Source organism: Centroberyx gerrardi, chromosome 8 (assembly GCF_048128805.1).
Source record: "Centroberyx gerrardi isolate f3 chromosome 8, fCenGer3.hap1.cur.20231027, whole genome shotgun sequence".
Taxonomy (NCBI): domain Eukaryota; kingdom Metazoa; phylum Chordata; class Actinopteri; order Beryciformes; family Berycidae; genus Centroberyx; species Centroberyx gerrardi.
In genome coordinates this window covers 7,753,772-7,776,170 of record NC_136004.1, presented here as the reverse complement: position 1 = coordinate 7,776,170, position 22,399 = coordinate 7,753,772, and the positions used below count along the sequence as shown (strand labels likewise).

The 22,399-nt window shown below is 43.6% G+C and overlaps 1 protein-coding gene across 3 annotated transcripts in view; it reads right to left on the bottom strand.

Annotated features, from left to right (window-relative positions):
* Positions 1-3,425: 3,425 nt before the first annotated feature.
* The window catches only part of arvcfb (ARVCF delta catenin family member b), a 109,274-nt gene continuing 90,300 nt past the window's right edge, over positions 3,426-22,399 (bottom strand). Inside the window, exons 10-18 of one of the 3 annotated variants that reach the window (XM_078284980.1) lie at positions 17,659-17,786; positions 15,520-15,670; positions 14,834-15,026; positions 13,685-13,796; positions 13,015-13,102; positions 12,233-12,286; positions 11,080-11,171; positions 9,432-9,544; positions 3,426-6,780 (exon numbers count right to left, since the gene is read on the bottom strand). In XM_078284980.1, the coding sequence (XP_078141106.1) occupies positions 9,443-9,544; positions 11,080-11,171; positions 12,233-12,286; positions 13,015-13,102; positions 13,685-13,796; positions 14,834-15,026; positions 15,520-15,670; positions 17,659-17,786 (920 nt within the window). In that variant the 3' untranslated portion in view covers positions 3,426-6,780; positions 9,432-9,442. Of the gene's footprint in view, positions 6,781-9,431; positions 9,545-11,079; positions 11,172-12,232; positions 12,287-13,014; positions 13,103-13,684; positions 13,797-14,833; positions 15,027-15,519; positions 15,671-17,628; positions 17,787-22,399 lie in introns of all 3 variants that reach the window. The other 2 variants (XM_078284981.1, XM_078284982.1) reach the window with 2 other exon arrangements.

Here is a 22,399-nt window from a genome sequence, read left to right as displayed (position 1 = left end):
AGTTCAGAACTCCTCACAGGTTCATGTGCACAACCATGGAAGAACGAACCGCAGTGAAGCCTAGAAAGGCCAACAAAGTCCACAATGACAAAGTCCGCTCCAGAACCAGAGTGAACATTGCTGTAGCATTAAGATGGAGGAGCTGAGGACTCTGAAAAACTTCAAGAGCGATGCAGAGTCGGCCTGACAACCAGCGCCGTCACTAGTGGGGTGAAAGGTGACGATTCTAGGGGCCACAGCTGGAGAGGGCCACAGCAACTCCAGCTGGATGCATGAATGTATTCTATAGATCCTGCAAAGGCATTTGATACTTCAGAGAAAAAATAATAAACCCACAAATTATGCAATATGTGCCCCCGATTGGAATTTGTTACAAAACACTCCAGCCGGTCACCAGCATCTCTCTCTCTCTCTCTCGCTCTCTCTCTCTCTCTCTCTCTCTCTCTCTCTCCTCTGTGTGACAGTGTGTGTGTCTGCATTGGTTACAGAGTTGCGAATGTATTCCCTATTATAGTATTGGAATTTTTGTTTCCATAACTATTTTGTTTTGTGTATCTTGTAATTATGCAAAAAAAAAAAAAGATCCACTGTAGAATGTGAAAAAGTCAAATACTCTGAAGCCTTTTCTGTAGTGTTTGCAGTATTTCTATTGTGTAGAACCCTTTCTTCCAGTATAGTACATAGTAAAACAAGAGGTCACATGCTGTTTTACAAGCAAAAGTAAAATACGGATATTATCTACAGTATACATATTTTATACTATCAACCAAAGATCCATATAACACAAAGGCTCACTGCAGTATTGACCGCTGCTCTTAGTGTTTTCTTTGCTCAGTGTGACAGTATCTGCTGTTCTGGTGACTTATTCAGTTTTGGGACGTGTCTTCATTGTGTTGAGAGCTTGATTGCTCTCAAAGCTGTGGCCTTTTCCAACTATCTGCCAGCTGTGGCATTGATAAGGCAGTTTGGGCTACCTTGACACTTGCTGTTATGTCAATATTAATAGCCAGTTGTAGATCAATTACTCTTTAAAACATGAATTTGAGTTTTGAGCCCACATGCAAAAGCAAGATACAAGTGAAAAATCCCTGATGCACTGCAGGATCTGCTGCAGACCCTGATGTCCCCTGCTGGATTTCTTTTTCAGTTATTCATGAATCTGACTCATGAATCATGAATATAGAGATAGTTCAATTTATAATCCAATATTATGAAGATGAAATTGAGAACTTTAATTGTTGGCTGTGTGGGTTTGTTTGTGAGATTTTGGGATGTTAGTTAGCAACCTGCCAATTGCATTGATATGGAATAATGTCTCTTGTCTTGATTTGGTACTAGAAGTATTTCAGCATTATGCTGTTAGTCATGTGCAGAGCCAGAAGAGAGTGGCATGTGGAAAAGGAAGGAGAAGACAGAAAATGGCTTTGACCTCTATATTCAAGCTGAGTATTAATTCATTGCATTAAATATGCCCTTTATTTAAAAAATACATTTATTTTGTGAAAAAAAAAAAAAAAAGGGGGGTGGGGGGGCAGAACAATATTCTTTCTGGGGGCCCAGAGTTCCTAGCTATGTCCCTGCCTCTATACATTGCACATATATGTGCATGCATAGGCATATATGGTTGAACATGCAAGGTTACTATATTGGTGCTTGTCAATACATAACATTCATGTTGTTAAAATGAATGTTGTCAATTATGTTAAAATGTAACCCATGCCTTTGCTCAAACCTCTGATTGCCTACCACCCCATATAAAAATATATTATTATTAATATATAATATATTTGAGAGTAAGAATATACCTATACTCCAGTACCTAGTCACTTCAGAATGAAATCATTATAAGATTCCATGCATGCTCCAAAATTGTTCCAAAAAAAATATTAACTTAAAATGAACTTTTTGTAATGGTCCTTCTAATTAGCCTATTAGGACAGTCATTATCAGCCCAAGATTTAGAGATGGACACTTTTTTTAGCTCATATCCAAATTGTCAGTGGTAAAGTTCAGACTGATACTTTATGGTAAATGGCATTGTACTCTTTTGATTAAACATGAAACCTACTCAAATAAGGCTGTAGATTTAAAAATGAGTCAAACACCTATAAGTACTGACTCTTATAGAACAGGAACCCTGGAGCTGGCAGGGACTCAGTGCTCCAGGACGCTTCAGCAGGGTGGATGCTTTCCGACACAGGGGATTGAACCCAGGTCCTGCGGTGTAACTTGCCTCTTATGCATTACTTCTGATGGTCTGAGCCCATTACAGGCTTTTGGCTTACACACCACAATACCTCCAGTGTGGTACTGTAGAGCAAGCAAGAACATGGATTTACTGATGAATAATGGCTCCAGGCTGCGCTGTAGGTATGAACAACATAGACTGCATCTATTCCTTATGTACTGTATATTCTGGTGTAACCATGTCTTCCTCTGTAACGACTCCCCTGAAGCATCGCTGTATGGAAGAATGGGTTCTTAGTCAGCTTGCCAGGTTAAATAGGGGTTGACAGATGGAGAGAAAATACGTTTTTCAAGGCCAATACCAATATTTTTGTATTGAAGCTGCCATTTACTGATATTTTGTGCCAATATTCAATATCTTTAAATCTGACCATTTTTATGCCCTAAGAAAGACAAGGATTCAATGTTTCCTCCAGAACTGTAGTTTAATCGGGGTGGAAAAGCCTCTGGAACAGCATTCAGACCATCATGGGATGCTAAAACTCTCCACTGAAACCCAGACTAATGAAATTGTTTTAGGTCGGTTAGCAGCTGCAGGGTAACCCACCCCACTTATTCAGTGGGGGAACTCTGAAATACATTACCACCTTTAAATAAAGAATTTATGTGCAAAAACATTGACCAATTCAGTGAAAAAAATAAAATGTGTAAAGATGTCATCTGTCATGTCAGGTTTTACAGCCTGTTTGAGGTTAAAAGACATTGACTGGCCGACATCCGATACTTAATGAAATATTGGCCCAATATATCTGCAAACCAATACGTTGGTCTAATCCTACTGTAAACTTCAACATTGTTCTCTCTGGAATGACAGGCTCTCATTTTCCACAATGTGCTGAAACTTGTAAATGAAAATAATCATAATCTACATTACATATACTATTACTGTACATTTTAGTATTTTAGTTTTATTCTACAGCAGGAATTGAACCCCAAACCCTGGCAGTGTCAGTGCCATGCCAAGCATAACTGCATGTAAAAGTAAAGGGTTTTACTGTTTTTCAGTCACATTTTTTTTCTTCAAATCAGTGATAATGTGGTGATGTGAGGCTCCATCTGTAGGCCAATATCAGTTTCACATCCTAGGACTTTCTGTTATGCTATGAAACTCAACTTTTGAAAATAATAACAGTCCTCATTAAAGCTGAACAAGAAATAAAACACGCAGGCAAAGCAAACACCTTCTTTCCAGGCATGATTTATTGAAAACACACCAAATTTATACTCTACAAACCAGTATTTTTTCCGTTATGTTGAACAAGCGTAATACTTGCCTCTGGGTATTAGTAAAATTAACATAATACATTCTGTCACTGTGGCATCGCTTCTGCTCGCTACGAAAGCATTAACAACTTTACTCCTCTAGGAAATCAAAATCCGTTTTTTGAATGTCTCTCTCTATCTTTTTAAAAGTTTATAATACAATGTAATACAAGGCAAAAACCCACCAACAGTCTAAACTACACAGGGGGGAGGGGGGTTGGGGGGGGGGGGGGGATAGGGGGGGCTGGGGCAGAGTGAGCGAATGTGTGAGTCGAATGAAATGAGAGGGGGAAAAAAAGACAGGGAGGGAGGTCGACGAAGGAGGAGAGAGGGATACAGACGGGGGGGACGGGGAGATGACGAGGCCGAAGGGGAGGGGGGGATAAAGTTATATAAAACACACTGTTATCTTCATCTACCATGGAAAAGGTTAAGGCACATGATAGGTACAAACACATCTGCTACTGAGTAGTACAGTTACTTTATTCTGACGGTCTTGAATCGGTGATATCTACACAGGTAGGTCTTGCTCGTTTGATTTGACGTCTCTCCGTGTCTCGCGTTTATCCTACAGCACAGTCGGCGCTTTATTTTGTAAATGTACAACGCGCTGTACATCCACAAAACCAGCGAAAAAAGCCCCTGGACACAGCCTCCTCTCACATGTAATGCGTGTCAATGCGACTCCAGTTTCCTTTGGTTGTGGCACTGCGAAGCGCAGTCAGGAACAGACAGTCAAATGCACATGGTTCTTTGTTGCAAGGGTTCAGTATTGTCCAATGAAAGCACACACTTCTGAGGACACACGAAAGGGATGCTGGGATTATTATTATCATCTGTTTAACCTCTGAAATTAAAATTTACACATTGAATTTTTTATTTTTTTTTGTCGTTTATTCATTTTTACCACAACATACGTCTTTGTAAACACCGTGTAAAATATGCAAGCTTTATAAAGTCACGTCACAAAGAAAAATCAGACTTCAACGCAGGCACATGCCGTTCGCCTAGATGACGCATGAGTGATATACCGACTTGGAAAATCCGCCTCTCTCTCTCTCTCTCTTTCCGCCTCCCTGTCCCGGGTCGAGTCGGGAGACCGGAAAGGAGACGATTCGCATCACCGCTGAACTTTGAACCATGTGTGCAGTTTCAGCTCCCTCCCTTCAAGCAACCTTCTCAGACTAAAAGTGGCAAAATGAAGTCTCTCTGCAACTCTACATCTCCACTGCCCAACCTAAAACTTAGTAAAAATATATATATATGTGACCAAACTTGATCTGGTTTTGCTTTGTACAAGGTGATGCAACTCTATTTTTTTTTTTTGCCTTGAACCACACCCACTCGTCCGCCTCTACTCTCTTCCTGCACATGAATGAATTAGTTAATATCCAAATGACACCACAAAAAACTGGCACTTGGAAAGAATATAATATAAACATCTGTACAGTTTTTCTTCATGCTCACTCTTGAATATTTCTCTTTAAGATGCGTTAGGGAAATCAAAGGGTGAGTTCAGGGTTGTCGGGAACTTGGTCTGACTGCAGTGGGAGGGAAAAATGAAGGGAGTGTTAACGCCAGTAACGCTGCCATCTCTCGTCTATCCCGTGACCTCTGTCTCATCTCCTGACCCCTGACCTCTGACCCCCTCCATCGAGTGTCCATTTTTCTCTCGGAGACATTTCGAAGATGCGGGGGGGGGGGGGGGAGGGAGGGTCAGACACAGGTTTTCGCCTTAAGAAAGAAAACTGAAGATATTTTTCTGTAACTCGTTTTTTTTTTGACAGTACAAAATATAAATAGGTGATCGTCGGCGTGACTCGACAAGATTCGATACACACTTAAGTTACGTGGTTATTTCTCGTTTACAAACGTGGTGATCCTTTATCAAATGGGATGTGCTTTCCAAACAACGTGATATGAATATACAACTAAGAAGTTGGTAATTTTTGTTGTTTTTTTTTCTCCTTCGTTTTTCAGTTTTTTTTTCTTTATGACCCTAATATACATTTATATAAAACCAACAAAAATATAAAATGCTTTTTAAATCTATCCTTTCAACATCAAGAGAATAATCCTCTGCCTCTCTGTCTTTTCAATAACACAAATCATTTATAAACAAAATGCCTTATATCTTCTTTAATACACATCATTGACAAAGAGCAACCAGCCGGGAAACTCAAGATATCCGCTTCGCTACACAAACCGAGCGGTCACATCGGTAACCGCGGTTCTATGGATGAGGGTCAACGCGCCACTGTAAGGGCCAAGTGGCGTGTTGACCCACATGAAATAGAAGAGTAGAATAGCTTAGTCTTGCGATGCATTGTGACCAGAAACCGCGTCACTCCATCAGATGCGCACACCACATCACTTCCCTTTCTCCAGACCGCAGTTTGCAGACGACACTCTCCTTGCTTCGTGAAATGGAATTATCATCCAATAACCTCTTTCAAAGCATCTCAGTGCACTTTTTTTTTTTTCTGAAGAAACACAGTGAACCAAATGGATTGTAAGTCTATGAGAGCAGGCTGGTGGGAATACATGTTTATTCATTATGCTACAGCTCTCTCTCAGGCTCGCTTTCTCTCTCTCTCTCCTTCTCTCTCTCTAGTGTCCATCCCACCAACGTTCATTGACCTTCAAACACACCAGTCCAAACCTCATCAAGTCGGAAATCCCAAAACAAAAAATAACAATAAAAATAAAACAAAGGGGAAGGGTGGGGAATATCACAATTTGGGATTAGCTGTCCGTCTCGACGACAGACCAACTGAAAACAAACATCTGAAAAACCCCAAAATCTGAGGCAGAAACTTCTTCCAGATGTGAAAACTGAAAAAAAGAAGTCCATTTTCCGTCTCTTCCTCTACAGGTTTCTTTCCAACACACTTTCCCCCTCCATTCAATCCCTTGCGCTGTCCAACCTTCACACGTCCATTCCTTCATCAGTCCGTCCTTCTCTTGTCACTGGCAGAGCTCAACGAGAGTCAACGCTGTCAAATTCTCACCATGTCCAGTGGGAATGTAGATATGAGAAAGTAGTAGAAGTTGTCTGTTTTTATTCTTTTTTTTTTTTTCCATTTCTGTTTTTTTTCCGAAAAGCATGAGAATGCCGGCTGCTGCTGGGTAGTCGCTGTTGCAATTATCTTTTTTTTTTTTTATTTCCTTTACAAAGTCCAACCCCAAAGATGAGCTCCATGTGTAATGGCAGTGGTGATATGAGATATCCTCCTCTAGCTGGGATGTTGCGCTGTTGTTATTTTAAGCCTGGAGCACAGAGACAGTAGAGAAAAAAATATTAGGAGAACCATCTATACAGTTTGTAACAATAATAAATAAAGGGTTTCAGTCCAAAATGCAACATTCACCATGAGCTACCAGCTATTGATTTAAATTATACGACATAGTGAGTTTTATTTTCATTTTTCAGAGTAGGAGCCACATTTTTCAAAGGATGGATCTCATTTTGGAATGAAACTCTTCAGTTGTGCTTTTAGATCAGACAGCGAGGCGCTATCACAGTACTCAACAAATCACATCACTGTCCACACATGCTTGAAACATGTCAGCTCAGATGACAAATGGAGGCGAAGGACAGCAAGAGACCAATGCTTAATATGCTGGATGATATGGCACATTTGAATAGCTGTGATCCTGACATGTATTACATGAAGTGACAGCTACTCACCTGATGGCTGCTTCTTACCAGTCTGACTATTAACTGTACCTCCTTTTAGTTTTGAACATTATCCTCCTATGGCAACTAATCACACAAATCATACCGTAGTATCTCTTAAGGTTTTACACATCTTAGGAGCAGACAAGAGATCGGAATCACCCTGAGATGCATTTCCTATGATAATGAAATGGATGGAGGTGAAAGAACTGCACTGATGGTCACTGAGGAAGATGAGTGAGGTAAGAAGATGAAGATGAGGAAGCCAGAAAGGTTTGACGAGAGGCCTCTGGCACGGGACACTGACTGGTGATGAGGCTACCAGCGGTGCTAAGAGAATAATGACAACTACTGAATCTCACCCAGAGGAGCTAGCAGCCTTGCACCAGTCATGTAGATGAAATGGTGGGTAAACTTGAGAATTCAGTCAGTCACCATAAGGCAAACAGCCACCAAGATATATGAAATATGTAAACACTTTTCAGGATATTACAAATTTTTGTGCTCCATTCTTGAAAAAGGTCCTATTTCCATGTGACAAGATTGTTTTTTCTGTACCTACAAAGATATTTTCATACAAGACTAGCTGAATTTATTCCTCCATGTAACTTACATGAAAATATGATCATCTAAGTTCTATCAGATTCTACTCACTATAATTTATACCATGAATTTATACAAAAGATTTACACCCACTTAGAGAGGTGGCTCAACTATTTTACATTTTAATAGGTGTGTAAACTGAATTCAAGCAGGCTTACCCTCCACTACATCTCTGTGTGTGAGTCTATACGTGAGAACACATACTGTATGTGTTGCTTTCCATCATCGACGCACATCCATTATTTATCTGAAGTGATCTTGCTTTTGCCCAAGGAATGATGTGTATAATGAATGTAGATTGGGAAGACATTTTGTGTGCGTGTGTGTGTGTGTGTGCACATCATTTTCTTTTCTCCCCACCGCTTTTCATTAAGGACTAACTGAGTCCCTGGAGGATCCATCTGGAGTGGAGAAGAGTGATTCCCCTTCATCATTTGCCACCAATTTCAGCAAAGACAGTCAAGGGAATCAGCTAGTAAAACTAGGCGTACATTTAAATCAGACAGGTGGTGTGGAATTGTAAACAGAGACCAAAGCCTGTCTGCTTCCTACATGTATCACAGAGCGGAGAAGTCACTTTGGTTTCCACGATGCCTTGCTGATCAGCACGAGTCGGGGAATCAGAACGTCGTGGCAGCAAAATAATGAGAGGATGAAGCAAAGAAAATTTTGAATATTAATAAGAATATGGAAAATAGAGGGTATTTAGAGGAAAAATTCACCCTGGATACTCTTACACTGTTAGATATCATCAATTTGTGACATTCAGTGTATTCCAGGAGTTATTTTGGGATGAAGTGTCATAATTAACTTTTTTGGTGTATCTACTTTCCTGCGACCTGAATGCCTTTTTTGAACTCCATTGTAGCTGTGCTGGAAATATCTCACATTGTCTACATTTGGCCACTTATCCACAGGAATTATTAAAATACCCCACCAAACAAAAAAATGGGCCCAGAAATGCAAGGTACATCAGCAATAGCTGAGTTAAAGTGTTTTAGCAATTTTTGAGAATTTTTCCTTTAACATAACACAGTTGATAATTGTGCTGCAATAATGTATTATGTGGAAATATATGAATGAAAAGTATGAAAAAAGTTTAAGTTCCAGTGTTATGTGCCAAATGACAGCAGGAGAACATACTGAGAGTGAAAAGTGAAAAATGAAATATATGCAGTATGAAATAAGTGGTATACTACTATCACTACTACTATTACTGATGTACTAGTTCTAATATAATAATAAGAAATGAGAGAGAATGTGGGAATATGAAGAAAACAAATGTGTGAATTTACATCTTATAGAAATGATGTGCAAATCCCATGAAATCCCATAAAATAATCGAAATAGTTTGATCCCATAAAAAAAAACATCTACATCGGACTCAATATCTTCCAAATGCAACCACATAGGCTGATCAAATGTGCAGGGAAACAGGGCGACAAGGTGACTTCTCCGCTCTGCAGGCCGGCTGCTCTGGGTGCAGGGTGACAGCAGGCGCGACTGATGCGGCGTGAGGCGGCAAATGGGAAAAAGGCGGCAGAGACGAAACAAACACAGAGGATGAAAGGGACGCTACGATTCAAACCAAAAGGTGGATGTTGTTGTTTTTGGATTTTGGTTTTTTTTTCAGACCTACCATGCATGCATTTAGACCCAGGAGTCAACAGGCTGGGGCTTAACGTCACAAGCGTCCACCAGACTGACCGCAGGCCTGTTACTCCTGATATAGTGTTTCCTATTTGTGTCATTCTGTGGCCACAGGAGGACGGGTTAAAAAAACACAGCAAAACAAAAAGAGGTCAATAAATTCCATAAATACACACGCACGCACATACGCACACACACACACACACAGACGGGATCAGAGAAGCCAGTGTTAGTTCCTCGCCTTAAGGAAGCTTGGAAAGAAGTCAGAGTGATTACCAAACAGCATACCGAAACATGCAAATGAAAGGGGGGAGAAAGCGGTTTCAGCGGCCAAGTTGCATTCAGAGCGGGTATCAACACCTCCGGGAAGTACAGACAGCAGATTTAGAAGACGGCTTTAGAGTAGAAGGCTAGGAGGCCGGTATATTTCTGACGACGTACTGTAGGCTGCGATTACTCTTGTCAGGGACTTGTCGCCTAAACCTCTGAGAAGCTGGTAAACGTGTTTGCCCTTTCAAGACGTGGAGCATCTGTGTAGCTGCGGCTCTAACTGGTTTAGTAATGAACTCAAATGTGGTGAGGAATTTGGGTTTGACTGATATGAGCTTCTGGAGGCCGATACACGTATTTTTGGATTAAAGCTGCCGGCGGTTGATATTTTGTGCCAAACCAATATCTTCAAATTTGACCATTTTCATGCCAAAAATGACAAGGATTCAGTGTTTCCCCCAGAGTTTTATTCTAGTCAGGGTGGAAAAGCCTCTGAAACAGCATCGAAACCATCATAGGACACTAAAACTCTCCACTGAAAGTCACAATAATGAAATAATGATATTATCAATAACATATTGACTAGCTGTGGTCAGAGAGGAACCTCGATCATATTTGAGGTGGATGACAGTAACTGGATGATATCCAACTTAAAATAATATGCTAATAAAACAATAAGATAATAAGATACAGTACATAACCAACCGGACACACTTAGAGAAACATATGCTAAATTGACTTTCAAGTACTTTCCCATGATTTTCCTTGTGTATGGCAAACCCCGCCCATCTGGCACCACGGCGGATTAAAACAAACCATAAAAATGTACTTGAGAGCATTCGGCGCGTGTCAGACATCCTCCGAGGCCATTCTCCCGCGACTCATTCCGACTGACTGGACAGCCAATCAGCTCGACGATAAACAAATCGGGTGTGAAACGGCCGTACGATCGGCAGAGGGCCACTTGATAACGCGGCGGTCCGCTCATCGCCCAGGCGAGGGTCGTCTCCGCGCGGGGCGGTCGGCGGGTTCTTTTAATCAGTCTCCGATTAATTACTTCACAGCCGCCAAAAGCTTACACTCAATTATCTGGCGGGCTCACAGATCTGAGGCTGTCCGCGGCGCCAAGCGGCGTCGGGCAAAAACATTAACAGAGAACGACAACTTCCAGCCTCTTTAAAGAATCGATAGGATTAAGAGTCTCTAATGAGGGCCGCCATAGACAAATGGGCAAATTGAGAGAGAGAGAGAAAGAGAGAGAGAACAGACAATAATATTTTAACAAGCCATCATTATTTTATCCGCTATCTCCCTATGCTGTCTGTAGAGTGTCTCAGTGTGTGTGCGTGTGTGTGGTCTGGCTGTACCTTTAATGGCTCCCGTTCTGTCAGGTCCACTGAGCCGTCTCCGGTCTTGTATTTGCAGTCCTTGTCTCTCTGGTCAATGGTGGAGTAACCGTCTAATGAGGTCAAGAGAACAGCGGCGCGGTTATTTCCCTTGACAGTCGGCCAATTCCTCTCAGTCCTTGGTGAAATAGCACTGGCAAATAACGCTTAAGAGTTTCTTTTAACCTGCGCTGAGCGACAGATGGGTGGGGTTTACTGCATCGGGACAGTTTCAGGTGAGTTGTCAGTCACAGAAAAGTATACTCAATATACTTTTACATACTTTCCTGTGCTTGTCTAAACTTTATGACACTCATTGTGCAGCAAACCCATCTGGCACCTCGCTAGGGCTAAAACAAACCAGGCAAGGTATGGTAATTTTACCCAGTCCTGACAACTGTGTTTGAAAATATACTCATACATATCCAAGTGCAGAGGAAAACCAGGACACAGGATACCGTATGTACAGTACGTGTTCGCCCAGTACATCCTGCTTAGGATAAGAACCATGTAATTCTGAAAAGCAACCCATTCAGGAATAAAGAATTCTTATATTCTCACTGACATCCACGCATTATTTAAATTATGCACTGGGTTTCCAGTTTAATAGGGTTTGAAGTTTCGAGGGCCCAAGGGTCATGAAATTCACTCAACACATAAATAATCATGTAAACTGCAAAAGTAAGAAAAAGAAGAATGTCAAAGTTGCAGTTGTAGTTTTTTTTCAGTTTTTTAGTTAGTTTTTTTCAACGACAGCAGCGATATTTACTTTGAAAGCACAAGCACCGCGGAGGAAATCTCCTCTCTGATATATTATGCATGTATTTATTATGCAGTAAACCGGAGAACCGCCCACATCAGCTTCTAATCAAGGCCCAGCTTTGCACAAACATCTTGTCAAGAGAGGGGTCTTGCATACAGCATCAAAAGAGCGTTGTGTCTGAAACTCAATCCAACGCCATCAGAGTGTTCAGTGGTTGAAATTTTTCAGAAAAAAAAAATATCTCTGCAATGGTGGAAGAGCTGCTAGAGGAAAAGTAGAATAAAGGATGATGCTATTGGACACTGGAGAGAGATCAGCACGGAGCTGATAGCTCCTCTGTGGCGAAGGACTGTCATGCAGACTGGCTCTTACCTGGCCCCAGCTCATCCATAGGTATCATATCACCACTGCCACATTTCCTGGTGCCTGAAACGCATTCATAGGCCATTTGTACAAAAGCAGCACACACACAATATTGAGTCATTGAGCCAAAATACTGCCGCTTTTCAGGGTAATGGTTCTCAGCCAGTGCTTGGATAATGCAAACTGAGAGCGGGCGGGAATGACAGCCGCGAATCATGTGCATGTATGGTTGCAAAAAAAAAGAAAAAAAAGAAAAAAGTCACAAGGTCAAATAACCAGGAAATCAAAATCGCTGCTATGCTATCGACTCCTCTGTCGATGAGATGTTTGCTGTTGGGCCAATGCACTGTACCAGTCAACCCCCTATATGTACTGCTGCATTCTGGAAAACCTTGTTATTCCAGTTTTGGTGATTGTCCATAGTTGGAGGAATTTTCATGATCCTTGGGCCTATGAAATCCATTCAAAACCAATGACAAAATAAAAAAAAGCATGGTCCTCCATCTTAAAATAAAGCTGTTTGTCTAAATTCCTTAAAAGTATTCCATATAGGAGTTTTTGAGGATATCGCTTTAGATCTTCAGTATAGTTTGCTTTATTTTCGACCCGTCCGAATCGTGTTATCATGACATACCAGGTACCACAGGTTCACCACACAGCAGATGAGAGTAGCAATGTGTCGAGCGCAGCGCTTCAATATAGCCATGAATGGAAACAAAGTGGTCAGAGTGTCTCACACCCACACGCACCCACACACACACACACACACACACACACACACACTAACTGACCTTGGTTCTTCTCCATCAGGGGTAGAGTGGTGTCGTCGTAGCCTGGCTTGCCGTTCTTGGCTGCTTTAGGGGTGGCTGTCACCGTAGGCTGCGAGGAGAGGAGAGGAGAGGAGAGGAAGCATCTTATTGTCACATTACTGCTAAATGAAACCTGCATGTGAGAGGGACGCTATAGATTTGCTGCCTTCAAGAGCTCCTTGTAAGCTCCTTCTTCCCGAGTTCAAGAGTCACAAAAAGCTACAGCTTGCCGTGCAATCGAGTGCTTTGGTCAGAAATAATTTTAAAAAAGAGCACGCACAGAGCTACTTCGTGCTGTAGAGGTAGAATTAAGGGGAGACAATTCACATCAGGTATGTCATTGATGGTTTTAATTGATTTATTAACAACAAAAGTGTGTCTAGCATGCGTGCTGATATGACTTCCAGTCGTATTCACCACTGTCTTGGGTTGATCATGTACACTCAACTCGTAATTGTGATATTTCCAACAGCACTTGAAAGCAGCAACAGATAGAGCACATCCAGGTCCATCCAGGCTCTTGCGATTTTAAAATCGTCAACATCATTTCCAATACTTTCCCACACTTTCTCGAATTGCCTAGGATCCCGGTCATACATATTTACAGTTTTCATGTTGCATCATAACTTCTCAAAGGTCTACAGTACTGTACCTGGAAGTGGCTCTTGTTCCAGCCGTCCTTGGTCAAGGCGTTCCTCAGGTCCTTGTAGCTCCACACCGTCTGCAGCACGTGGGACGCCGCCTTGGTTTCGCGAGCCGATTGGCTGCGGAGCCACATCAAGGAGGAAAGTAAATGAAGAAATAACTAGAGCAATTAAAGTCAGAACTCCCCCCCCCCACAAAAAAACAGTTATGGCTGGCAGTAACAGCTCGCTCCTGCTGCAATCAATCTCTTTATTCAAAGACATCGAGTCCCCTGAGTGGCTGCAGGGTCTACTTTTTAATTCATAGCCAGACGAAGCGCACATTTCCTTTCATTAGCTACCTCTGAGCCACTGGTATTAATTACAGTTGGGGGGCGGGGGGGGCCCTCACTTCAAAGAACGCCAATCTCAGGGGGCGAGCGAAAACGTAACTATTTGGTCTTTGAATTAACTATGTGTATTAATGCGAGCGACGGCGACTCTTCATGTGATCAATACTCCGCCACGCGACGACGAGGCTTTGAACAGCGCTCTTGATCTTAAATGAAAACGGCGGTGGAGACACACTTCATGTTGATATGGTTAAGGAGTGTGCTATTTCACTAAAGCCAAACATGATGGCCGGCAATTTGCGACACCTCTTGAAATTTCTGCCTTGATATCTGTTCGTTTCCACGATCGGTTTGTTGAGCAGGACGCGTTCCAACATTAGAGGAACGACGTCTCATCGACCGGCTTCTGAGGTAAGAGTAGCGCTCCATGACAATGCCCTCCAGTTGTAAAAGCCCGTTAATTAATGTGCGGTGGGTAGTGGGGTCTGTGTGGGCTCAGGCTTGTTAGAATATAGTGGAGCGCCAGCCAAGCCGGGGCCATTAGAGACGCATTAGAATATCCTCCGTGAATGCTAATACACAGGATCATGATGCAAATTGCATTCAAGGTCGTAATTATTGCATGTATAATGGCTATGTGGTATATACCGCCAGTCATGGAGTGATTTACACAGAATATGAACACATACTGTACAGTCTTGTTAAGTGCGCTGTCGATGCAAACTGCTCTAAAAGACCTATAAGATTCCACATCATTACAAAAAACGTATAGACTACATATAGATATAAACCCTGGGCATGCATAATATATAAACAATCCCTTACCTGGTCCTGTTGATGGCCACCAGCTTCTCGATGGCCTGGGCCTGGATGAGGGATCGGGCGTTTTCGGAGCTGTCGGTGACGATCTCGTGGATGGTGTTGAGGATGGCGACCACGGTGTCCTCCTCCAGGTTCTTGGCGGGCCGCTGCTGGCCGCTGGGCAGGTTGCTCACCAGGTCCCGCATGGCGTAACTTCCTACAGGGGGGAAAGAGGGTTGCGTGTTTTTATGAGGTTTAACAAGTTATGGTGGTTGAATTGTAAGGTTCCGTCTGACATTTTGGTCAAAAAATGAGATATTCCTAGCATGTACGCTGCCAAAAATGTCGATCATAACAAGTCATTCCAGTATTGAGTCTTAAAATGTAGTTGAAGTGAACAAAATATGCCAGTCGGGTGAGATTATTTCACTTACAGTACAGTTTTCCCAGTTTCAAGAACTTCCCAGAAGCAAATGACAATATCTTGAAACGAGGCAGAATAAGGCAGCCCACTCCATCAGTATCAAGAAAATTCTTGAAACAAGTTGATTTGCATTAGAAACAAGTGGAAATATCTCAACCTAGTGGCCAGATTTTTCACTTGTTTATTACTTAAGATGGATATTTTTGCAATGTCGATCTACAAGCAAGTCTTTAAATGTGAGTACATATTTTAGATCTCTTATCTCTAGGTGGGTTAGTGTTTGTACCGATCAGGTCCTTGTTGCGGCGGTCGATGGAGAGGTTGCGCAGGGCGATGGCCACGGCTCGCACCACCTTGTCGGAGTCAGAGCGCAGCAGCTCCACCAGGATGGGGAGACCTTTCTCTTTGCGCACCGTGGCTCGGATGTAGTTGGACCACTGGAGGGCAGACGGAGGGCATGGCTGGATTTAGTCATTTTAACCTATAACCTCTGGGGAAGGTTGATGGAGCGCACGTCGTCAGCAACACCCTGTTTGACATTCACACAGTGTGACACGTTCACACCTGGGAGCTGCCCAGTACAGCCACGGTTCTCTACTTTTGGCCGCTGGGAGAGCTCCGCTGGAGCGGTCGGGGTCACCTCCACAATAGCTGTCGAGGGAGGTGAGGTGCATATTTCGATATATGCTTCCATGCACACACACACACACACACACACACACACACAGACACACACACTCACTCATCCAGTCACTACCAGACAGCACAGCACCAGCAGAGCCGACAGCGGCTCCTTGGACTTGACTAATTCACAACATTACGCAGTGGGGCTCTGAATGGACATGTGATGTAATTTGTCTCAATTTAAACATCAATGGATTCCTCTCCTCATTTTTTGTAACACAAAACATTAAGTTTGACATAAAAGGGCTTCTCTGCTAAGCAATGGTACCCCCAGAGATGTAATTAAGCAGAGGACAGGCACAGCTAAACCACCGGGTGGCAGTAGTAAGCCTTGAGAAACAGCTTAAATCCAGTGGTAAAGAAGTAAGTAGTAGCAAAGAAAGAGGAGGATTTAAAGGAAGCAGCCCAGATATCCTCCTTGGGAGCAGGGACATGCTCTGCCCAGCTACCAGATGCAGTAGTGTGATGGGTTAGCAGCCCCCACAAGCCCCTGAGCCTGGCCGGGCATTCTCATCAGCTTCAGCAGAGAAAAAAAAGCATACACCAAAGAAAAGAAGGATTTCTTCTCAAAACGGCAACCTTAGCTAAAAATCACTACTATTGAATTATTCAAAGCACTATAAATGTGAGACTCGGCGCTGGCTTTTCCAATTAACTACACTGATACAGGCTAAATTTAAAAATACAGAGCAAATAAAGGCATCTACCATGCTAATTTATGTAACTAAAAAAAGCCAAAGAATTCAGGTTGTTTCCCCACCTCTGGAGAGCCGTGAACAGGCGGAGGGGAACAGTCAGGAAGGTGTCGGTGCTGCTGATGAATGCGGAGCGCTGAAGGACATGTTTGCAGTGTGACACATGGGTGTTAAAAAAAAAACAGGGAATCACGCTCGCACTACCATGATAATGGCGCCGCGGGCCGAATACAGCCGGGTTGGTGAAAGTGACCATTCATGCCGGGGGTGCTGTGCGTGAACCAGCACCTGACAAGCACCATCCCCTGCTGATAATCCACTGCTGCCTGCAGCCAAACAGCCTCTCTGCAGCTCAGCAGCAGCAATAATTGGAATCAACAGCCGATCCTTCCTGACCATAGAGGCTCACATGACTTATCATCCGTCATCAAAAGCAACTACCGGACATGCGATCTTATTCATCTAACCTTTACTTAACCAAGTAGCCCCACTGCGATGAAAAGTCTCTTTATCGGGACAGACTTGGCCAGGAGAGCTGCATCAATGGCCCACTTGTCGTGTGTCCAGATTGCGTCTTGATAGGATTTGGCTGGATTACATTTACAACTAACATTAAAATTTGTCTCTGGTATTCACACTGAAATTGGATTTCTCTTTCACCCACCAAAATTGCAGACCGCTGCGCACGTCACCTCCTCTTGTAACGTTTGTGTCCTTTAAATTTGGCAGTAAACAGGTTGCCTTGCTTGTTCCCCATACACAAGAATCCTGACAATCCATTTTTGATGTAGTATGTTACTACAGGCACAATGCATTTACACTTTGTTGTTAATGTGGTTAAATGCATCCCTCACCAACTCTGGAAGTGGTTTGGGTGATTTTTGCATTTTTGCTCAAATATAATCACCCATGCATGTTACTGTAATGCCAGATGTAAAAGGGAGTCAGTGACAAGCGCAGAAGTTGCAGACACACAAGATCAAAATACAAAAATCACATAGAAGTAAAGTGTCTACCTGCTGTCCCCTCCCCAACCCAGGACTCACAGTCCACTGTCCGGCGCTGAGGTTCTGCAGCGCCCCGGCGGCGGCCTCCAGGGTGTTATAGTTCTGGCTCTCCGTCAGCAGAGACAGGTAGAGCCTCACCACCTCCGGCTGATACAGCAGCTCAAAGCCTGCAGGGAAACACACAGAGAAACACACACACACACACCCACCGGTTAGACTCCTTGGCAAGACAGACAGGCCAATTAGGCCGTGTGAAGCTGCCGCCAGTACAGTACTGAGGTTCATCTCCGACCATAGGGAGGGTTCTCTGGAACAGGGAAAGAGAAGCCCCAGTTTACCATATTTTAGAAAACTTCTCAAAATCCTACAAAATTTAGATTGCATTTCTCTTGCCTATGACTAGTATGTCCTTGTGGCATAAGGCTTTAATTGGAGAGGGCTAAGAAATAAAAAAAACAACACCTACAAGTATCAGTCGATGTCTTCATCAGGGTGTTGGCACCCGAGGAACATAACACCCCGATGAAGGCATAGGCCGATGCGCGTAGGTATTTTTAAATGTCTCAGCACTCTCCAAGTAAAGGCTCCTTAACTTTCAAACCCACATGAGAGGCTGAACATGGACTTTTTTATGCCACAAGAATATATTAGTGGTCGCAGTATTTCCGCTCTTACTTTCCAGCGCAAATCCTGGCCTCCGAGAGCGCCTGTGGTTGTTTGGGGATACTTGAATCCGCCCTTGGTATCTTTCTTCTTAGAAATATTACAGCGTTATGGTTGGAAATACTTCAATATTATAACCGAGGAGGGAGGGAGGGGGGGTAGGAGCAGCCATCGATCCGACGGGCCCTGACTAAAAGCAGAGTATTTGAGAGGGAGGTTTATCTCTCTCGCCCCATAACACATTCCGCAACAGTCAATCATTAGGCCTCCCTCTGATGGAAGCGTAATTACATTATCAGCTATTAGATAGTGCAGGCAGAGGGAGAGACGGAGACGTATCGAATCACATCAAATCAAATTTATTTATCCTGGGTTTTTTTTTCCTTTACAATCAGGTTCGTCGCAAAGTGCTTTACAAGGGACCAACAAGACACAAACAATCCAATTAAAAGCCAGGGAAAATCAAACAAAGATCGTCCTTAGTTGTGTTTTCACATCTCTGGAGGGAATCACCTCTCACATTTTGCATGGTGCAACACAGCACAGCCCAGGGAGAAATGTCTTCAGATTTCTCTGGCTCAAACAATTCATCGGTATTTCAATGCTCCTGCAGGCGAACTCTGACACACACACACTCTCTTGAAGCCCCAATCCAGGGTTTATTTGACTGTATAAATTGATGTATTCATATAAAATCTTAAGGTGTTTGGTTTATACGTGGAAAATGTGCAACCACAAACCACTGTAACTCAAAATACAGCTCTGCTTCACTTGAGTAATAAGCATTTAGTGTATATTACCAATGTAAAAAAACCTTTTCCAGCTTCACAATGCATGTAAAAGTCATGTTTTGCTGGAAAAAGTGGAAAAAAAACGTCTTCAATCGAAAGAATCGAGATATAAACAAAGCCAGGAGTGAGGCGATGGTGTTTCAACAGGGTGCCACATTCTGCAATTACAGACCGAGGCTTTAACTGACAGTTTGGATCACAACTTCGCTGACGCTTTGAAACTGGTGGCTAAAATCGTCTTTCACAGAAATACCACCGACAGCTTCCTTTCCTCTGCAAAAGCACACAAGCAATTTCAAATCCGTCTCTTCCTCGAGGCTCAAATTAAAGAACATAACCCTCTGTTCTTCCCATGTTATCCGAGGCCAAGTATTTCCAAGGTTCTATTTGAAAACCCCTGTATTATGTGGGCAGGGATATATAGGAACCCTATTTGATTGATGCTCAAAGGCTGACAGGGCCCTCGGTAACATTTTTTCGAGGGATGGAAAAAGAGGATTCTGTTGTAATATGAGTGAAACTCGGGTCTGATGAAGGCAAGAAACAAAACCCTTAAGAGGGCATTTTAAAGGTAACATGTCCTTTCTGTTTATTGACATACACTTCAGTTGAAGGAAAGAAAGCAATGAAAGAGGAAAGACTGGCATTTTTGCGCTACAGAGCCACAACAGCGCGACCGATATCTGTCTCCCGGAAACACACGCACATTAAACTGACATTTTTGCCTCTAAATCCACATCTCACACCCATAATTTACAGAGCGGAAGCTAAGGATCGGCCGCACTCTGTCCGAGATCACCAGATTCAGACGCAGCAACGTAGCTGTCAACGCTCCAAACCGCCGTTTTCATCCCTGTGGCTTTTTTCCCCTCCGAGATCATTCAAGCCCGCGTGCGGGAGGGGTTGCCAGTTTGGGAGGACGCTAGGTGCCGCTGAGAATTCCTGAGCTTTTTTCCCCGAAGAGGCAGCGACTCGCTTGCGCATGACCCGTAACCGTGCGCCAAAAACATGAATCACATCAACGGTTCTCCTCCGGGGCTCAGCGGCGGGGCAGAGAGTCTGCAAACCAGACATGCTGCAGCATTCTGCACGCTCCTCATATTTCTGGGCCTACTGGGTGCACACTCAGCAAACTGGAGCCCATGTTGCAGGCAGGCCTGTTGACAGACACTTCATCTCCGAGGCAGACTCTCTCCGCACAAAATGTCAGCCATGTCGAACCTTTGTTGCCAAGCTCGCTTCGACTCCAAGACCTTTTATAACAGCGTTTTTTTTTTTTTTTACAATATAATCTGCAAATCCACATTTCCTCCATCTTGTAATTCCTGGGGTTTTGGTCGAGCTACCAGCTGAATCCAGTTATGAAATTGGCGTTTCTCAAATGAGGGACTCGAGACAAAATAGTACTTTTCAACAAAGGGGGGGGGAGAGGAAAATCGAGGGAAATTCACTGGGCCTTTAAACTAATTCCTTTATCCTTTGTGGAATTTCCCGCTGTCGAGCCAGGGAATATCTCTGCCAAAGCTCTCACACGGTGTCCTCAGCTGGGGCTTAATGTCAGCACGAGCGGCCTTAGGTCTCTCCTTATAGCGCCGGCCAGGTCCGGCTCTGCTGGCAGCCGTACAGTGTTGTTGTCATCAGGCGGCTCCCACTCGCCTTTTAGCCTGCTAGTTGTCAGGTTGTTAGGCGCAATTACAATTCAGAGGGAGTGACGGGCTGTCGGTGTGACGTGACCTCGGCTCTGATGTAAGCCACACACAGCCCTCCGTTCTCCCACAGACCGCAAACATTATGAGATTATTAGATACGGATAAATCATCTACGCTTGCACAAAGACCTACAGTATGTGGGTAAGAAGCAGCATACAACATACACACACGCACACGCACTCCCAGCAGGCTGAGCCGTATCTATTTCCCCTGCTTGTGTGTCGGCGTGGCAAACATCACACACAACTGTAGCCTCCTTAGAAGACGGAGGGACACACACACACACAGATACAGTCCCAGATTTACCCCTACACACAAATCCACGCAGGTTCAGATGCAGCAACACGCACACACACACACAAGCCCAGCAAGCCCGGCAGTTCTAAGCTCATTCCTAAATGAGGTGAGAGGGGAGGAGCGGCAGGTTATTTTTCAAAGCAAAAGAGACGATGGTGACAAACTCCCCGGCTGGAGGCGAAGCTCAATTAGCGACTGGGCGCCGGGGAGGAAGGGGCTTTGTGGCGCTGCGGTGCATGAAAACTAGGTTAGGAACAAAGTTAAGTTGAAGTGATTGAGTGATGCGCGGCGCCGAGCGACCGGCTCATCCATTCCCTATCACATTAATTGGGTTCAAGTGGCTTCACTATTGGCTGCAATTAAAGCCAAGGTGTAGCGGTGTGACAGGCTGGGAAATGATAATGGATTAACTGATGGGCGAGGAAGGCACACACACACACATACACACACACGTGAACATACTGAAGACTCTTTTCTCTCAGACTGACACACACACGCAAACAAACACCTCACTGACTCAATTCTCTCAGCCATCTGCCTTCCTCTAGGGTAGTTGGCTTCATTCAAGCAGAACTGGATACACACCTCCGCAAACACCTCACACACACATACACACACACACGTACACAAACACACCGAGCCCTAGCTCTGGCCTGTCAAAAAGAGATGTTCATCGATCCAATCTGAGTACAATGCGTACGGGTCTCTTTCAGCCTCTACACCGGCACTACATTTATTTACTGCTACATATCCGACACACTTACAGCACACAGCACTTCCATCGAATCAGGAGTACATGATAGCATATCACTTTCCACAAGTCATGGGGGAGTTTTCCGGCGCTGCGGAAGGACCGGAGAGAGAGAGTGGAGAGAGAAAGATAAAGAGAGAGAGGCGGAGAGACAGAAAAAGAGGAGACAGACGAACAGAAGTTCTGAAAATCCCCCCTAACTCTTGCTCTTGTTTTATTTCTTTTCCCAGCACTTCCCGGCACTGAGGCTTTGACCTTTGAACTCCTGAGTTTTGGTTGCTTGTAATGCGTCAACTAAAGGCCTAAAATGTGAATATGTAAAAGAGAAACAGAAGATGATAGTGCAAGAAAGGGAGAGAAAAATAGAGACGGAGATACAGAGCAGGACTCGACCACAGGGTCACATTCTCTCTCCCTATGAAACACCGCAGAAATAAATGAGGCCGTTCCAGCGGGGAAATCTCAAGTCGTCGTGTCTCGAGTCTCATTCCACATCTGAAACTGATGCACATGTTTAACCCCGGCGAGCCCCCTTTTTTTATTTAAGTGTGTTTTTATATAAGTACACG